The sequence below is a fragment of the Fringilla coelebs genome (assembly GCF_963513975.1).
Source record: "Fringilla coelebs genome assembly, chromosome: 1".
NCBI lineage: Eukaryota > Metazoa > Chordata > Aves > Passeriformes > Fringillidae > Fringilla > Fringilla coelebs.
In genome coordinates, this window is record NC_140028.1 from 76,012,378 (window position 1) to 76,030,781 (window position 18,404).

At 40.7% G+C, this 18,404-nt stretch overlaps 1 protein-coding gene across 1 annotated transcript in view; it reads right to left on the reverse strand.

The window, feature by feature from the left end:
- The window catches only part of MYO10 (myosin X), a gene marked incomplete at its 5' end in the record, with an annotated part of 160,624 nt that overhangs the window by 43,542 nt on the left and 98,678 nt on the right, over positions 1-18,404 (reverse strand). The window contains 11 exon segments of the mRNA XM_084220624.1: positions 6,587-6,667; positions 9,424-9,532; positions 11,025-11,107; positions 11,287-11,355; positions 12,083-12,175; positions 13,252-13,318; positions 13,540-13,640; positions 13,826-13,972; positions 14,671-14,789; positions 15,712-15,841; positions 18,028-18,131. Coding sequence (XP_084076750.1) covers positions 6,587-6,667; positions 9,424-9,532; positions 11,025-11,107; positions 11,287-11,355; positions 12,083-12,175; positions 13,252-13,318; positions 13,540-13,640; positions 13,826-13,972; positions 14,671-14,789; positions 15,712-15,841; positions 18,028-18,131 — 1,103 coding nt within the window.

Genomic DNA, 18,404 nt, shown 5'->3' on the forward strand with positions numbered 1-18,404 from the left:
ACTCGTGGACAGACTCCTACCAAATGGTACATGCTGCAAAACAAGCAAAACTCATGTCTGCCTGCTCTGCCTGGAGTTGGGGGCAACATTTCAGCACAGTGTCTGCTCCCTTGCCTGCAGCATCCCATCTCAGCTCTCTGTCCCGAGCCTTAAACAGCTCAATTTTAAACCCCTTAACCACGGTCACTGAAAGACAAATCCTAATACACTTAGCAAAGGAATGCCTCGTCAGCCCTGCTCAGCAAACAACAAACCTTGATGAAGAAGAAGAACATGCCTTGTCTGGGTGACTGCCCGGAGAGTGGAATGACCTACTTCAGCCCAGCAAGCTGGGATACTCTGAGATGGGGACAAAGGGACAACCCAGTGGCTCTCAGGCAGCATAAGCAAGAGGCTGCAGCTCAGCAGTGATGGGAGTGATCTGTCAGAGAGGACACTGAAGAGAGGCATGGCTCACACATAGCACGAAACACCTTGCTCTTTCAGACAGGGATTGAGATTCACACGTTACATTGCTGCCAGCACTCTGCGAGCAGGAGCGATTGCTCTCCTCACACCCACTCTCCCTACCACTTCTACCTAAGGAATGAGTCCTCCAGCGCCTGACCTAATTACTCAAGTGATGTGTCACAAAATGATGCAGCTGGGACATACTCCACAAGCCTTGATTTGAAGCTATGTAATTCTGCAAAACCCAAGGCAACAAGATCCAGGTAGCTGAATTAAGTGGCGTTGGCCAGGCACGACACCACACCTTCCTGGTTATGAATAATAAAGCCTTATGAGCTAGTTAAAGGGTAAGGAGGATAAATAGTTTGCAATTGTTGACCTGTGAGATCAGGCCAACATGCTGTGTTTTTGGGAAACACTGCTCTTCTCCCAAATGATGAGTCTGAGCAGCAGCTCCCTGAGCCTGACCCAAGCTGCCCAAGCAAGAGCAGTCTGTGCTCACAGCCTGTGGCTCTGCTGCCTCCAGGAGCAATGACAGCAGTAATTGGCAGCCAGAAAGCCTTCTTAAACCAAGTATTTATTGAGAACAACTGAGATTAAAGACAGATTTTTTAAAAAGGCAATAAGGATCTCTAATATATGAGGTGCTTATACAGCTGTAAATGAATATTGCTAGACCTTAACTTTCTACAGACAGCCCCACACACACCCAGCAGCTCCACCTGGGCTACATTATCTATTTCCTCTACTTCCAAAGTATGACAGAGTAACTATTAATGTGACCAGACTATCTATTACCTTTTCCTCATGGACAGCAAGTCAAATTTACCCTGTGATCTGCTAGCTCCCAGTACCAGACACCACTGCAGCTATGCTGCAGCAGAGCTACCTCAGGGCTTAGCAACTGACTAAACCAGAGACACCTCCATTTAGGGCCTAACACGCTTTAGCTTTTAACTGCTGGGCTCAGCATCTTTCAAAAGCCACAAAGGCATCTGCTCCCCTGTAAGGAGACCCAGAGTCTGCTGAATGTTACTGTATAAAGAAGCAAATGCTTGGTATACAATTCCATGGGCAGAGAAGTTTGGAACTACAACACCTTATTAAGGATAATATTTTAAAATAAAGACTTCTGAAAGTAAAGTTATCCAGATGCTTAGCAATCCTCTGTTTCAGGTACGGTAGAATACCCGTGAAGTTCAGTTTCTCTGCCTGAATCTTTCAAGGCTATGTGTGCTCTTCCTAATACAATACCATTAGACTTGCACTCTTCTTATCCATATTTCTGGGAAAAAAAAAAAAATCTCCCTAGAAGGCAAACTCAGTAATTCATACAGCCATGTCTCAATATGACAATACTGCAATTCCAGCTTGACAACCAGCTCACCTACTGCGTTCCCTGCACTTGTACCTGCTCCACACCCTGCACACAATCACCCTTGCAGATGGGGTCAAGCTCTGCTATCACTGTTCCTTTGCACTGCATTCCTGAGCTGTACTTCTACCTGGTGTTTAGGCTGGTATCATGCTAAACTTACATTTGTAATGGTTCAGAGCTATTTTAAGAACACAACTTTAATTCAGGCGCCAAGCAAAGTAGGTTTGTATCTTATTTCATATTAGAGGACAAACTGCTTGCTATTCCAGGGTGTCTCATGGTCATTAATGACCTGTGCCTCAAAGTACACTGCAGGTGCCAATAGCCATACCTAGATCCTTCAAATGGCTCTGCCCCCAGAAGCAATGTTAACAATCTTATTGCCTTGGTACTAATTTTCCCAGAATGAATATGGAGCATGATAGGATGCTAAGAGCAGTAGACCTCATAGAATTTCTTACAGACTTTTTTTCTACCAGTCTTCCTTTGAACTGCTGAGGTATTACCAGTTTCATTTTTCCTGTTGCTCCCTGTAGCCCCTACCCTGCAGTAGCTTTACAATACAGGTTTAATTTTGTCTCATTTATTTACCTAACCTAATTAAACTTTAAGATTAAAAAAAAAGTTGATGTAAAAACCTGAAGAAAAACAGTATTGTTCCTTTAGAGATCACAAGGTCTGAGAGAAGGCAGCTTTTATCTACACAGTGACAAGACCATCACTACAACAGAGGAATGAGAAAGACAATAAATGAGCAGACAGACATGAGTAGGGACCCTGCAATCCTGTTGCTTCATGGCCCCCATCAACACAAGTTTCCTATAAAATCAATTTCAAAAGAGAAATTTTTGTCTACATTTTGTCTTGATGTGAACTATAATTAAGCCAGGATTTTGTCTGTCAGGACCAATCTGGCCTTAGATCTGTAACCAAAGAAAAGTGTATGTACCTATTTATGTGTAGGATAGAAGAACCTGTTGAAGTCTCGAGAACAGGGGATTATGAAAACAAGCTATAATAACTGAGGTTTTGAGAGACCAGCACAGCTGAGGCCCTGCAGATGCTGGAGGTGGGGTTACTTGCTATGATTATACCAGGATCGTGCCACTGGAGATTATGCCAATGTATTTTCAAGAAATAGCCTAAATGGAAACAGGAACCTGAGAAAGAACTTGAGCCAAGCTGCACAAGGCTGGCTGCTTCTGGGCAATGGGAAAACTTCTGCCTCTGAAACAGCTTGAATAGGAAGTTGAGATCTTAAATTTACTCTGATCTGTCTCCTGAATAGTACCAAGGCTTAGCAACTTTATTAATAGCAGCAAGCTGGAAGAACATTCAGCTGATGATTTTAGCAATGGCTGCAGCTTCTTTTAAAAAGACAGTATTTTTTTTTTTGGTTTGGTTTTGTTGTTGTTTTTTTTTTTTTTTGTGTGTGGTGGTTTGTTTTTTAATTTAAGGTACACAAAGAAAAGGAGACAGATCAGAAAAGGCAAGGTGACAGGGAGGAATCATTATCAAATAAAACAGGAGACAGAAAAAGAAACATGAAACCAAGAAACAGAGAAAGATGTGCTAAAGTTCAAAGGGATGAAATGATACATAGTTCTGCCAGCTGCAGTGAAGATAAGGGGAGCTGAGGAGAAAAACACTTCATTAGCAGCAAACACTCATTAAGCATACCAAGTGGAAAAGTTTCCATGTTATGGATAGTTCAGAACAGATTGGAAATTGTGAAAACAGATACCCTGATTGTTCTGGGGTCTCCCAAAGACTAATGGGTCCTCTGTCCTTCTGTCTGAGGCCTGCCTGCCGAAATGTCTTGTGACAAAAGGTCACGTACTCCATGCTGCTCCCTTTAGGAAATTGCACTAATGAGTGTAGAACCTGCTTTCATATGTAAATGTTCAGTGGTTTACTGCTTAAGCTGAATTGTTTTTGCTTGCCACTGCAACATATTTAAAAATTGAACTTTAGAAAAATTAAAACAATGAAATAATTACTGTAAATTATCACATCTGCTACCAACATGAATATGCTTCAGTATCTAGAACAGCAGAGAAAGTAGCTTGCTATACAATCTGCTTTTCAAAGGCTTGAATTTGACTTCTATTTGCTTAACTTCATTCACCTACAGGATTCAAACACACTTCTTGACTTCCCCCAGCTCCTCCCCTCCAGTTACAAAGGATGTTCACCAATAGGTGTATCCCCTATTTGTATCCAACCCAGAGGAGGATGGAGATGGAGAGCCTTTGCTCCCAAGAACACAATTTCAGCTCTCTCCTTGACAAATCTCTCCGGTCCAGCTCTCCTTTAATGCTGTGTATTTCAAAAAAGCAGTAAAACAACCCTTTCTTCCACACAGGTATTTGGCAAGCACTGTTTAAGTACCTTCTGAGTGACATTTATCATTCCATGTCACCATGACTGCAGATGGAAAACACAGAGGAAAATGCTCAGTGAAGACCTTTCACTTTCTTTTGATCCAAGTTTACTCCACTGAATCTTTCAAGCAGTTTTTTTTTTCTAACCAGCCCTGCACAGGGAGCCAGGTGATTCCTGGTAGTCCATGCACAGCTCCTGTGTCTCTGAGCCATGCTGGTTCCCAGCAAACTGAGCCACCTTATTTTCCTGTGTTGAACTGAGAAGAAGTGACATGCTGTATGAGAGGATAAACTGCACACTGCTCAATGGGATGTGCACCCACAAATCCAGCAAAGGAACACAGCAGCCAAATGCTGGTTTGGTGCCTGCTCCAGTACCTGCCCTGCTGCACAAGGAGAGACACCACCAATGTCACAAGGTCAGCACTAAAAATTACAGTGTCTGTTCAACGGGGAGTGGGGGACAGAGAGCAGCACACAGCAGTCAAAACTTCCCACAGTGAATCCCAAAGGTGCATTTTGGTAACCCTTCCCTGAATGAAGAATGCCATTGACAAGCATTATATATGGCTTTCCTTCTCATTTTCAGTCAAGTCTTCTACTGAATCAGCTACAAAAGAGAAGCTCTGTGACACCTGACTTTTGTTCTTCAAACAGTACTTCTTATTTAGTAAAGCCATTAATTAAGTTAAATTTGCAATCAAATAAAGGCAAATGGAAAGCAAGTACAACCATTTTTGCATAAGATTTCAGCGAGATTTTACATGTACATTGAAATGGATTGTCTACAGAAATTTCCCAAACTGTTCCTGCATGCACTCCTGCAGTTAGAGGTGGTCTCCAGAGACTGCCTCAAGCTTCCTCTCCTTGCACAGCTGCTCATTCTGTGAGAACTGTGTTTTAGTGGTAGTAAAATATATGCACAGATACAGTAACATGCCAAAATTGTCAGGGATGAAGCATTTTAGTGGGAAAAGACTGGAAGAACAAGGAAAATAGGAGTGGGAACTCGGTGTTTTCCTTTCTATAGAAATCCAACAAGTGCCTGGCTCTTGCATCAGTCACAGCAAGTCCTTGTACCTTTGCTACTGTGCAGATAAGCCTTATTAGTCAGGCATGAAAAGACAGACAAGGAAAACCTCAGAGCTTGTTACCAAAAGTCTTGTATTTAAGGGTCATGGGGCTTCCAGACAGAAACAGGAGCAGGGAAGCAGACAAGCTTTTCAAAACTGCCTTCCTTCTGTGATCAGGGACTTTGCTAAACATGCAAGCTCACAAATCCCAGCTACTCGCCAGGGCTCTGTCATCCATGTGGGTTCAGGGGTTCAGCTGCCTGGATGGCTTCACACCTCAGAGCACCAAACACCTCAAGACACAGAAAATTGTTTTTATTCGTTTCCAGGCTGCTTCCTCTTGCTAAGGTGCCCAAAATCTGCATGTTATTTGGCACACCACAAATAGCAGAACAGTCAGCAAATGAAAACATGTCAAGGATGTGCACTGTCCAGGTGGCACTAAAATCTACAATGAAATCCACACATTTGTTTAGTTGGTATCCTGATTACCTAGGCAGCCCAGAAAAATGGAACATCTAAATATGGATTTATAGTAAAGCCACCAATCTCTGAGTTGCCATGTGAAAACCATAAATCAGATTCACTAGCACCTCTGGCTGTTGCATTTTTGACAAAAGCAGACCATATAATGAATAACAGTCTATTATGCCCAAAACAGATGTGAAAAACCCCAGGATACTAGAATCAGGCTAACAATATTAATTTCAATGACTACTGTACCACTTCGTTTCTAGAGAGCCCTCCAACATATTTAGGCAAATCTTGACACCGCCTTTCATTATCTGTAACTCAAAAGACAAATTGATAGTGTAAGCCTTAGTCTCCAAACCTGTTTAAAAAAAAAAAAATTCTGAAGCAGAACAAAACATCCAGCATGTACAATTCTAGATATTTTCATAAACTGAAAGACCAAGAGTCTGACAAGGGAGTCATTCACACCAGTTTTTCTATACACATCTGAATCACTGCCTCTAGTGACTTAAAACAAACTTCATGATTTTGATATTTTCTCCCTAAAAAGTCTCTCACAGAGTTGTCACACAAGAAGTGCAGCCTTCTACCTTCTGCTTATAACCTTCCTTAGAGCCAGTCATTCATCAGAGTTGTAGGCAATGACTATTAAAGAGGCGCATAATCCATGTGCAAAAAAAAAAAAAATAATTGAAAGCCCTTCCCAGTGCCTTCCCCTTGAAAGCCTTCTACAAAATCAGTGAAGAATGCTACCCTCTTCACACAATGGTAAATAACCATTGCAAAAGATTAGGCCTGAGAGGTATGGACACAATTTAAAATCTTACCTTCTGCACGTTGGGTTTGATGCACCGAACAAAGAAAGGGTTTGAAGAACTCAGTGTCGCCATTAAAGAATGAAGTGATTCCTGAAACACAGGTAGAGAGGAGACAGTAGTTCACAAGCTGGATTTTTGTACAAGCAACATAACCCCAGACAAGAGCTCCAGCAGCAGCTCAGCACTGCAGACAGCATCTAACTGCAACACCTAGTGGTGCACACCAGAAGTTACTGCGCCCTGGAAGCTCTTGCTTCCAAAGGGACGGGGTCAATGCGGGGGTGTTCCCTTCTTCCCCTGGCTCTTCTGGTCAAAACTGGCATCACTGTTTACAATGAACAAGACTCACAGATTGATATGAAGAAAACTGTTCATAAGGAAACACGAAGTTGTTGTTTCAGGGGTCTTTCAAATGGTTACTTAAGACTTAGGATCCACATTCCCAAACAGCTAAACTTGAGCAAGTCAAAAGGAAGGATAAGGGGTGTATGGCAAATCCACCAACTCGGATTTCCTCTTTTCATTTCAACCACTCCAGACCCACTCATTTTCCATCTTCCCTGAAGACAACAGGTTTTTTCCTAGCTTTAGAACTCTGAATGATCCAATGCACATTAGACTATCAGTTGTCTGAACCTCAGCCTGGAGATAAAAATCACAAAATCCCTCAGTCCTTTTATGATTATTACTTTAATTACACATCCGCCCCTTTCCCTCCTGAGCCGTCATTCCGTATCTTATTCCAACTTGCCTCATTCTATATCATTAAGTATGATGAACCTTTTTAAACTGAAGCCTTGCATTTACTTTGCAGAGATACAAATGATTATACAGGAGAGGAGCTCAGGCTCTGAAGAGCCCACAAAGTTAGCAATGGTAAAGTTACACCCCTCAAAGGTGGCACTCTGTGCCAGGCAGCAGAGAGAATGCGGAGAAGGCTGCCAAGGAGGCAGAAAGTGCACATTTTAAAGGAGCAACACTGTGTGTCCTGCCATATGTCTTGGAGCAAAACTGTCAATGTCAGTCTGTTATAACAAATTCTTGCTTTAATCTGCAGACCAAGCACTTACTTGGTGATTGAACATGCAGTGAAAAAGGCAGCAGGCAGAGTTATGGCTGTGCACACACTGGTGCAGGGCAAAGTGAGGAAACAGCAAAATAACTGGGAACATAAATGGTAGTTCTTGGTTTGCTTGCCTTTGCCAGCCTATGGACCAGGGAGTTGGGCAGCAAATATTAAACAGAACATAGAAAGACAAAAATCTTTGTGTAAAGACAAATATTTACAGCTCTGCAAAGTATAGGCTCCATTCATATTAAACCCATGTGAACATCACACACATCTGTGCACAGTTCTCTCATCCCAGGCTCCCACTTGCAGATTGGAAAAGTTGGTCAGCCTAAACAAAAATGATTTAAACTATTTTCACTTTCATCTGTGGTACAGCCAGCCAGATTCTCCACAGTGCTGCAAGCCTCTAAGTCACTGTCAGGTGATGAGCTAATCTGGAGCTTGCCCTGGTAATCAACAGGCTGAAACAGATGGTATCTAAACTTTGCTATTCTGCGTGCACCCCCAGGCCTGCATTAGGCAGGTCATCAAATGAAAAGAAGAGTCAACCAATTTATCATGAGAATAAAACTGTGAAGCCAAAGTTCTTATCTTCAGTTGAAATAAAATGGACTAATCCCCGTAAGGCTTTAAAACAGGTAAAAAACACCCAACCTAATTCTCTGGGGAAGGCATGATGTGAAGGTCAACATCTTGTAAAGCAGCCCAGCTGGTTAATGGTCAGTTACTGCAGCGTTAGATAAGAGGCAATAATGTTTTGATTTCATGTTTTATCACCCTTATGTTTTCCAGGCCCCCTGACAGAGAACAACAGAAGGACTACTACACTTTGTTCTACCTTGCCAAATGAGTGAAAAAATATGGTCTGTTTTTGTAAGGTTAACATTTTAAAGGTCTACTTTGCACATATAGAAATAACCAAGTGGAAACAGTACCTTCAGCTACTCCAGAAAATAACATCATCTCATGACAAGAAATGGATACTTCTGAGGTGAGTTATGGTAGCACAAAGCAAGCTGTCCCGAAAATACATCCGTGTTTTTTAATAAAAGATATTGTGTGTGCCCCAGCATACACTCCTTGCTGTTCTGTCCAACACTTAGCAATAGTCTATTAGGATAAAATCTGCCCTTAAGGGGTTTGAGTCTGCTCCTCTTTAAAAAAAGTGAATGAACTCTGCAAATGTATATTAATTCAGACAAAATGAAAGGCAACTAATCCAGACTTGTACTCATGCAATTTAGGAGATGTTCCATGCCAATCTTTCCCTTTTAAATAATTTGCAGATAGTCTTTATGCTAGATTTCAAATTGGTGCCATTTTTGATGAGAGGCTATAAAGCCTCATAAAAAGGTGTTTAACAAAAATGCCTTCCAAACTTTAAGTTAAAGCAAGGCAACACCTTAATGAGGTATTTATTCAGCACTTATTTTTCTGAGCATTCAGGCACTGCTATAAGGCTTTGAGGGATTTTGTGGCTGCATTTGATTGTAAAGACAAATCAGGACAAGAGAGACCAACTTCACAGATGAGCTTTAAAATAAGAACAAATATGCAAGCAGGAATGCAACAGGAGTTTTGTGGGGATAGTGTGATGGAAAGGTTAGTGTCTACTTGAAGCAAGCCAGGACAGTCAATCAGCTAATTAGCAAGGGGAGTGCCATAGCAGAGACAGGCAAAACCTGAGCTTGAAAACATTGCTTTCTCAATCTGCACCTGCTCCTTACTGACCAGGGTCTGTCTGTCACTGATTAGCTACAGAGCATTAACTAACCTTGAACTGGAGGCTGACAGTGGGCTTTCGGTGCTTGCTTCCACATTTAAGAGTGTCCTGATTGTTGCGACTTGAAACGTGTTCAAACAGATCATAGATGAAATCGAGACTGAAATGGAAAGGAAAAATATTATTTCTAAAGTGTATCATAACAGACTGTGAGGTTCACCACTGTAGAATGCAAAGGAAGCACTGTCTCTTAGCAAGAAGCTCCACCATCAAAACATGCTTATTTTCTCTCTTATTTGCTTATTTTGTCCACAATCTTTAATAAACAATAGATTTTGCCTTTGCAAAATTTATCCAGGGGAGAAAAAACAAACAAACAAACAAACAAAAAAACCCAACAAAACAAGGATGTTCTTTCTTCTCAATTCCAAGCACATCATTAGGCAAATGAAGTGTGAAGTCCTGGAGGCTTTACTGTATCTCACTCAACCAAAACTGCAGCTGACTGCAACCAGAACTGTACCTGAACAAAGACTAAAAACCAAGACATCCAGCTTGGTTAGGGACATAACACAAAACAGGCACCCATGCAAGCCTCACTTTCAGGCAACAGCTGTGCATGCTGTTCTCTACCCTATTGGTTGGGTACCCTCCTCTCAGCAATTCTACAGAAACACAGACATTTTAATTCAAGCTCTACACAGATGTTGGCGTGAAAGCAAAACCAGGTCCAGCCCATTTTAACTCATTTAATATTTTTACCTAGATACTTCAGTTGACTGATGTTATATCAGAAATGTCAGAAATCCAGAACAAATAACAGAGAGGGAATTGCTAATTAACAGTTTCCCTGGCACAGAAGGGCTTAAAGGATTTACAAACAAGCAACTCGCACAGCAAGGCAGGATGACTGGATGGGATAGGGGAGGGCACCAGATGAGACAGCAACATCCAGGCTCAGCTCCCTCTTCTTCTGCCATTCCTCTGTGTGTCCTGGAGTCTCAACCAAACACCTACAAAAAGGGATGTGGTACCACCACAGCTCACAGGCCACCACTACAAGGACCCTGAGACCGTCCACAGCAGAATGACACGAGACACGCAGGTACCAAAGGCATCCAAGCTCAGACTTTCAGTCAGATAAAGCTTAATAGAAGTTCTCCCCTCAAAGCAATTGCTATATGGCAATTTGCACCCTGGCAGTCTCCGACAGCAAGCGTTCAATCAATTAGGGAATGCCAGAAACACAAACATGAAGTAAAGACTCACACATGCATGCTGCCTATGAGGCACTCTGAAACAGTTAAAAACCATGAACACCTTCCAGCATCCTTACTCATTACAGAGCAGCAAGTTAGCTCTCTAGGAAGCCCGTGGACTCAACAGCAACAATAGTACAATGTGGGCAAACCCAACTCGGTGAGAATCGATTACAGTCACACCTGCTTACAGGCGACTCTGATATGCTCATTTCTGTGATATGATATGCTCATCTCTGTTTCATTCTGTGCTCCTTTCCAGGTCTGTCAAGGTCTGCTGCTATGCAACATCTAATGTATTCAAACCCCAGCAGAATTAAGTGCTCAATCCTGGCAGAATTAGTTGATACAACACCCCTTAGCATCATGACCTTAACAAAAATCAAAACTTACCTGCTTTCACGTAACAAGTTCAGGAGATCATCTCTAAAAGTATCCCTGTTCTTCTCCAAGATTCCCCTGACATCATACTGGACCTAGAAGGAAACAGAGCTGGTTCAAACAACAAGCCAAACAGTCAGGCACCTCTCACAAGAGCGGTGCTGTAAAAAGTGCTGAGGGAACAGAGTGCTTTAGTTAATTTTGAGCAGCCTTGGGGGAAAATTAAGCTAATGAAAGTTCTGCTTGGAATAATTTCAGCAAATAAAGAAATTACCTCCCCAGCGTAGTGCTTCACTCCAAAGTTGTGAACGGCAACCCTTGGTTTTACATAAAAAGGATTGTTCTAATTGGAGGGGAAAAAAAAGAGAAAAATATTTGGAGGGGGTTGTCACATAATCCTCTCAACCCATACCTAAACAGACCATTGTCTTCCAGTAAACTCTCTGGAAGATTAGTGCTCCAAAAGCAAACAAGCAACTCATGATAATAGGATTTGTTAGTCTGGGCTGCTTCAAATGCAGTAATAACAGATTTATAGCACATAAAAAGGCATTATACTAAACCTGAACCCCATCTGGCAGAACCATCTATTACAGGCACTTTGAAACAGAAGGCTCTGTCTTAAACTGGCAGTTATGAAGATTGGTGGATATGCTTGCATCCCAGAAATTGTGAAAAATAATTCCAGTATCACAAATAAAGGTAACACTAATCTGAACAGAGGAAACAGCAAAATTTCAGTAAATGACATCAAGGTAAATGCTTTATTACATCAAGGGAAATCGAAGACCTAAATAATCTGAGCTACTCCAGGTTGACAGAGCTCTCATGAAGAGTAGAATTTGACTTATTCACCACAATAGAAACCTTTAAGTGAACAGCAACAAGGATATGTTCTTCCAGTAACCAACTCAGCCTTGACAACAAGGTATATGGATTGCCATGGAAGTAGGATCACATCCAAAAAAGCCTCTGGAACTATGCACCCATATGCTTGAACCATGAATTTCTACCAAAGCAAAGAGATCCTACATAATTTGCACAGCAAATATCAGCAAAACATCACATACAGCATGCTGGGCATTCAACTTCTCCAGTAAGGTAGAGTCAGTAGCTTGAGGAAAATGGCTCTCCTCATTGATGAGCGCTAGCAGCCCCAGTTTCTAGAACAGAAAGAAGAGGCAGAAGATGAATTAGTGCATGGAGGGACACAGCTGTTGTCCCCTGTTTGGAAAAATCACAGTCCTTGAAGTTGCTGTGTGCAGAGAGGCACAAAAACACTCACACACAACTCAAACCCCACTATTGAAGGTGACTGTAATCCTGTTTTTCTGGCAATGCACCTTTTGAAATATAGAGTATATGATCAGTGGGCAAAATAAAGAAAAACAAACTACTGGAAGAATCAGTTCTCCTGACATAGGCAGTTTTTAGATGCATACAGTGACATTGCCCCAGAATATATCCCCAGCCTCCAAGTTCTCCAATGATCAGAAGTCTGAGGAATTTGTGTAAAACAGCCTTTCAAAAAAGTTTCTTTCATATAATTATCCATCCAGTTGTTGAACCAATGCAAACTCTTAGCACCCACAGTGCCCAGAGGCAGAGCAAAAGACACACAGCTTAACTTCACCCTGGGTGAAGCACAACCTCCCTTTGCTTTACATATGCCTCTGTGTGATTTCCTTTGATGTTTCCCACTTCTCACGCTAGAAAAGGTGTTAAACAAAGCAAGCTACCCCACAGTTAATTAATGTGTCCAGCAAGCTCCAGGCTGATAAAAGCCTCTCAGGAAAACACGGTTGTCCAGGTGCACATTTTAATAAGCCACTTCCCAAGGGCTCAGAGCAGCTCCTGAAAAGCCACCCTGCCCTGACTGCAGTCACGTCCTGCCCGCTGTCACTCGCGTCTGTGCCCCTCTGAACTCTCGCAGTCACACACCCTGCCTGCCTGGCACTGATGGCAAGAGAGAGCATTGACCAAGTGGATCTTTTTAACCATACCCAAATATTGCTTTTTTATATAATCACACATGGAGAAAAGTTGCTGCAAGGAGAAGAGCTCGCTATATAATCCTTTACATAGCCATACATGAAAATGATCTGATTAAAAGTTTGCTATTTAAACATGCAAGATCCACCATTTTCTTCATTTGTTCTTTGCGTTGACAAATGTTTTAAAGATGTATTACCTCAGAGCAAAAAACTAAAAATAGGTAACAATATCAAATTTTTCTTACCTTTTCAATAAGATCCAAGCACTCTCCATTGTCTGTCCAGTCAATATCTTCCCAAATTAGTCCTTCCCTAAGGAAAATAAAGCGAGCCTTTTTATTGAAATTATTTTAGCTGTAGAACTAGGAGAAGCTGGTGTATTTATCTTGCAAATTACAGCAAAATCAGCTTGCTTTTCTAAATACACAGCTCCAGACAGAAGTTTTCAAAGGAAGCTAAGGTAGCTGCGAACTAATACTTCAAGTCAACATGATATTATCAAAATTCTTTCAGATTTCTCCTCTCTCTCTTACCTGCTGTATTCCAGTTGCTCCAAGGAAAAGATGTGCTTGTTGAAGTACTCCTGAAGCTTCTCATTTGCATAGTTAATATTGAACTGCTCAAAACGGTTTACCTAAAGAGACAAGACATTTTCAAAACCACATACACTTCAAGTATTTTATTTTGCAGGAAAGGGAATGGGTTAGGTAATAATATGCTTAAAATCAAGTTCCAAAGAAGATGACAAAAATATGTAAAGCATAAATAAATAAAGCATGAATATCAGACAGTCCATTTGAATAAGCTTTTGAAACCTACCTCAAAGTTTTCAAATCCAAATATGTCCAAAATTCCAATAGTCTTGAAGTCTTCCTTACTCCTGATTCTGCTATTGATTTTCTTAATGACCCATGCAAAACACTGAGAATAAAGTGCCATAGCCATAGAATCTCTGCTGTCTATTGCCTGCATTAAAGAGGGAATAGACAACACATCAACCACCCCATGACTGAGAACTGACAAGACTCTGTTAGTCAGTGTCCTTAGCACAGCACAAAACAATGCATAATGCAAGCAGCTTCCTATTCCTAGGTAGCTTGGCAGAAAATCAAGGCATCATGAGTTGAGCTTTAACAGTTTAACTTAAATCAGCTGTACTTTAAAATGTGGCTTTAAAATTACATCTCAGGCAGCATTCAAAAAACTAGGAAATTATCAACTTCAGGTGTGGAGGAAGAGAAGTGTAGGAAAGAATACCTTAATTCATGCTTTTCTAGAGGGAAACAATGTTATGCATACCTATTTCTAATTCTCTTCTTGTAAATTATAAAAATATTTCTCCTGAAAATTTTGAAAAAACATCCCCCTACGCAAGTGTCCATAGTGAAAAAAACATCAGCCTACATGTTTGGAATTTGAAAAAAATGGGAAGTAATCAGTGTTCATAAAAATAACAAGGGACAAGCTATAAGCCCTGGCCAGAATTACAGGATGGGATCTAAAGAGATTATACCCTTCCCAAAAAACCTGTGTAATACTCTTGATTACAACTCTGATGCATGAGCTAAGCTTCTGTTCTTGAGTGAGCAGTGATTTCTCTAGACTTGAAGACTAAGACATCTTTCAAAGACCCTAAAAACATGTCAAAATTGAGATGCCTTTACCTGTTGTATACTAAGAGGTGTCAGGATTTCTTCTCCCCTGAGAATCATCGACCTCTGAGTCAATGCCTCCGTTAGCTGTGTGGAGTCCAGCCCCAGTAACTCAGCAGATCGACCCAGGGCTGGCAAAAGAGAAAGACAAGCACAAATATGTCCTTAAATATATACAGCTATGAAATCAATTTGGTTTTTTGCCATTATTATTGTTATTATTACTACAACCACCACCACCACCACTTAAGACACTCCTGAAATGACAGGGATTAGAGATGAAAACACAATGAGAAATTCTAGGATACTGTTTTGCTGCTCATGAAAAGGCATTAGTATGTGCAACTGAAGGAAATTAGTAGTAGAATTACACCACAAATATTTGTTTTCCTCTTAATGCTACATCAAGAACTCAAACAATCTACTAACACATTTTTCCAGACACAAACATTAATTGACTCTTTGTCCACACAAATGTGTTTCCATTGTCCTTGGGATGATGAGGATTAACCAATGACATTTTTCTTCCATGCATTCTTTAATCTTCAGTTTTGCTCTAACGTGGTATATAAAACAGTACATAATTCTAGTCTCTAATGCCATACTTAAACAAACATTTTAAATGCCCACCAGCTCAATCTGTAGACATACCAACACATTCTTTCAGATATGTAATTGAAATACTGAAAGCCCTAAAAAAAGACACTTTGAGTGGAGATCTTGGTTAGGGAATGTATTTGAGCACTTATGTTTTATCAGCTTAAGAATATTTCAAAGAAGGAATTAGATTCAAATAGAATTTCATTACTGTTAATGGAATAAGTATGTGCCCAAGGTCTTCCCAAATTAAGATCTAGCATCCAGCAGGAGACTACTTTGCCTTATCTGTCAAACCCCATCCTCCCAAAGTAACATTTTAATCAACATTTACAAATGTTAAAAAGCAGTAAAACCCTTTCACTCCTTGTCCTTGCTATGTTCAGATACACTAACAACAAATAAGGCTTTCAGAACCCCAAGGAACATTTAGATTGGGATGCACAGCCTTCTCACCTGTTTTAAAGGACACTTGTGCCCCTCCAGCAGTGATGAACTCAACATTTCCCAGATGCAAAATGCCAGCCAACAACCTCAGAACTTCTCGTACTTCCTCCCTGCTGAACTCCATCACTTCCATTGCAGTCTGGAATGACATGTGAGCTTCTTCACCAACATGCACAGACTCAAAAATGGGAGGCCTTAGGAAAGCAAGTCAGGACTAAAAGAGAGCTGGCTCGAGTCCATTCCTTTGGTTTCATCCCAAACTGAACACACTCTAAGGCATCACTGGGACATCTTGGAACATGTAAGCATCACTCTGCTTTTAAGACATTTCATTTTGATGCTGTAATAATGTTGTAATTTGCTTTCAAGTTCATCATTAAAATTGTATAAATATTGGAACAAGCCACGGAGTTGCGCATCAGATGCAATTACTATAATTTGAATTATTAATTGATTACCTCCTGCATGTTTTTTACCAAAATTTGCCTACTGGCCTTGTAGGTAACAAGGCACGGGGGAGAAAACACAGCAGCATGTAAGATTTGATCATTTTTGTGCCCAAACATGCACCGTACCAATGTGGTCTGACAACTTCCAGTCAAACAGAAAAAGAAAGGTATCTATATAAAAAGTATTGAATTTATGACTAAACAATATGGCAACAATCAAGGCCCAACTACATAAATGAGGAGAAGAGCAAACAGTAAAATATTAAAAGAAACACTAAAACAAGAGGAACACACGCTTTCCTTTGACACAGAAGGGATAACTGTAAGCCTCTTGAAATGACCAAACTTTCCAAATTTGGGTGCAATATAAGCCTGTCTGGGACCAGATCACTGTTTTGTGCCCCTATAGTCAGACTCCTCATGTTAGAGTCACTGCAGGTTTTTGACAGATGACACATTTTATCTTTCATAAATCATCCATTAAAATGGAAAAGCCTCAGACTCATCCCACAATTCAAAGCAGGGTAGAGAGAATGGCTGAAGGTTTGCTTGGTAAAGAAAACCTCTCACAACTAAAGGGAAGCAGCACTACAAGTTCATCTCCCTGCACACTGTGCTGTTCCTTCCTGTCTCCTATAAAAAAGTTTCCCTTCAGTAACACTTCCAAGACTTACACTGCAATAAAAGCAGGCAAAGGAGATGCCTATAACAGGAAAAGGCAGGCGAGGGTGAGCTGGGGGGTTTCTGCCCACCTCCTGCTCTGGGAATGCAGCCTGGCAGCCCCACTCCCAGCCAGCCCATGCTGCAAGCAGCAGGCAAACGTCATCTGGCCAGCTGATTTCATGGTCTGCCTAGCCTGGGATGATTAGCACAAATTAAATGTCATGATAATCAACTTCAGCATGTGACTACAATGTAAGTAAATTACCAACGTTTCCAACAGTTCCTTCTGCCGTACAAGATGAGGGATTTTTACACTGAAAAAATCTGCTGCATCCACTAGACATTAGTTCATCAGTTTGGCAAAAAGATTAACATAGCTAAAGAAAAACAATTTGGTGAAGGGCATAAAACCAAATGTTTTATATGATTTTTAAAATCTAACACACATCACCTCAGTGCTACAATACCCAATTAGACTGGCCAGTGTGGACTAATTGCTGTGGAGGTGAGAACATAAAACCATTCAGTGAGGGTGACCCAGATTTTTAATCTGTGCTTATATTTTCATAACTCTATTGTGTAAGTTACTCCATACAGTACTCCACAAATACTCCATACTGCATATTCCAGCTGCAACTTAAAGAGTCACAGGTGCTTTGCTCCCTGTGTGCTGTACTGCAGACTCCACCCAGTAGATGCCACATGAATTACATGAATTGGGCAAAACTTTCAGATTTAAAACCAGTGATATATATATATATATATATATATATATATATATATATATATATATATATATATGTATGTATGCACATATGTGTGTATATATATGTGTGTGTATATGTATATATGTGTATATGTATATGCATATATATCTGTAATATAAAACAATGCAGGGAAAGGCATGTAAAAGTCTTACTGCCTTCCTGACAGATATTATTTTCATTTCAAAACAGAGGCATTTTGCTAAATTACAGCACCCCTTGAAACAACAGAGTAAAAATGAAATACTGGAAGAAAGATAAAGGCATGCTCACAATGAATGTGAAGCATTCTGAGAAAGTATAAATCTCTTTAAGATTAATGCCTCAATGAGAGAGCTGCACATGGAGGAAAGCACAGGAAGGCTTTGTACCCTGCTCTGTCAATGGGCCCCACACACCTGAATATCCAGCACTTTTAAAGCAAAAGAAGAACTAGGAAAGCAACTTACAATGACTTCCTTGAAAGAATCTTTGTCACTGATTGTCTTATCCGCTGTACATCCAGACTGGTTCAGGTAGTGGTAGTTCTCAGGTACAGATAAGTAAAAAGCATCTAATGGGAGAAAACAGGGTGAGTGAAAAGGAATACCACAACAGAAGTACTCCACAAGTCACTATGTCAGACTTAAACAGCTCACAATTCATTTGCTCAAAAATTATGACAATGCCCAAGACAAGGTTTTATATTAAAATCAGATGGGCGTTATTTTGCTGGGTTTTGTTTTATTTAGCTGCATAATAGAGTTAACTCTACTTTTTAGCATGCAAAGACAGCAGGCCCACAGGGAGACGCTGAAACAGCTTTAGGCAATTTTGCACGTATACA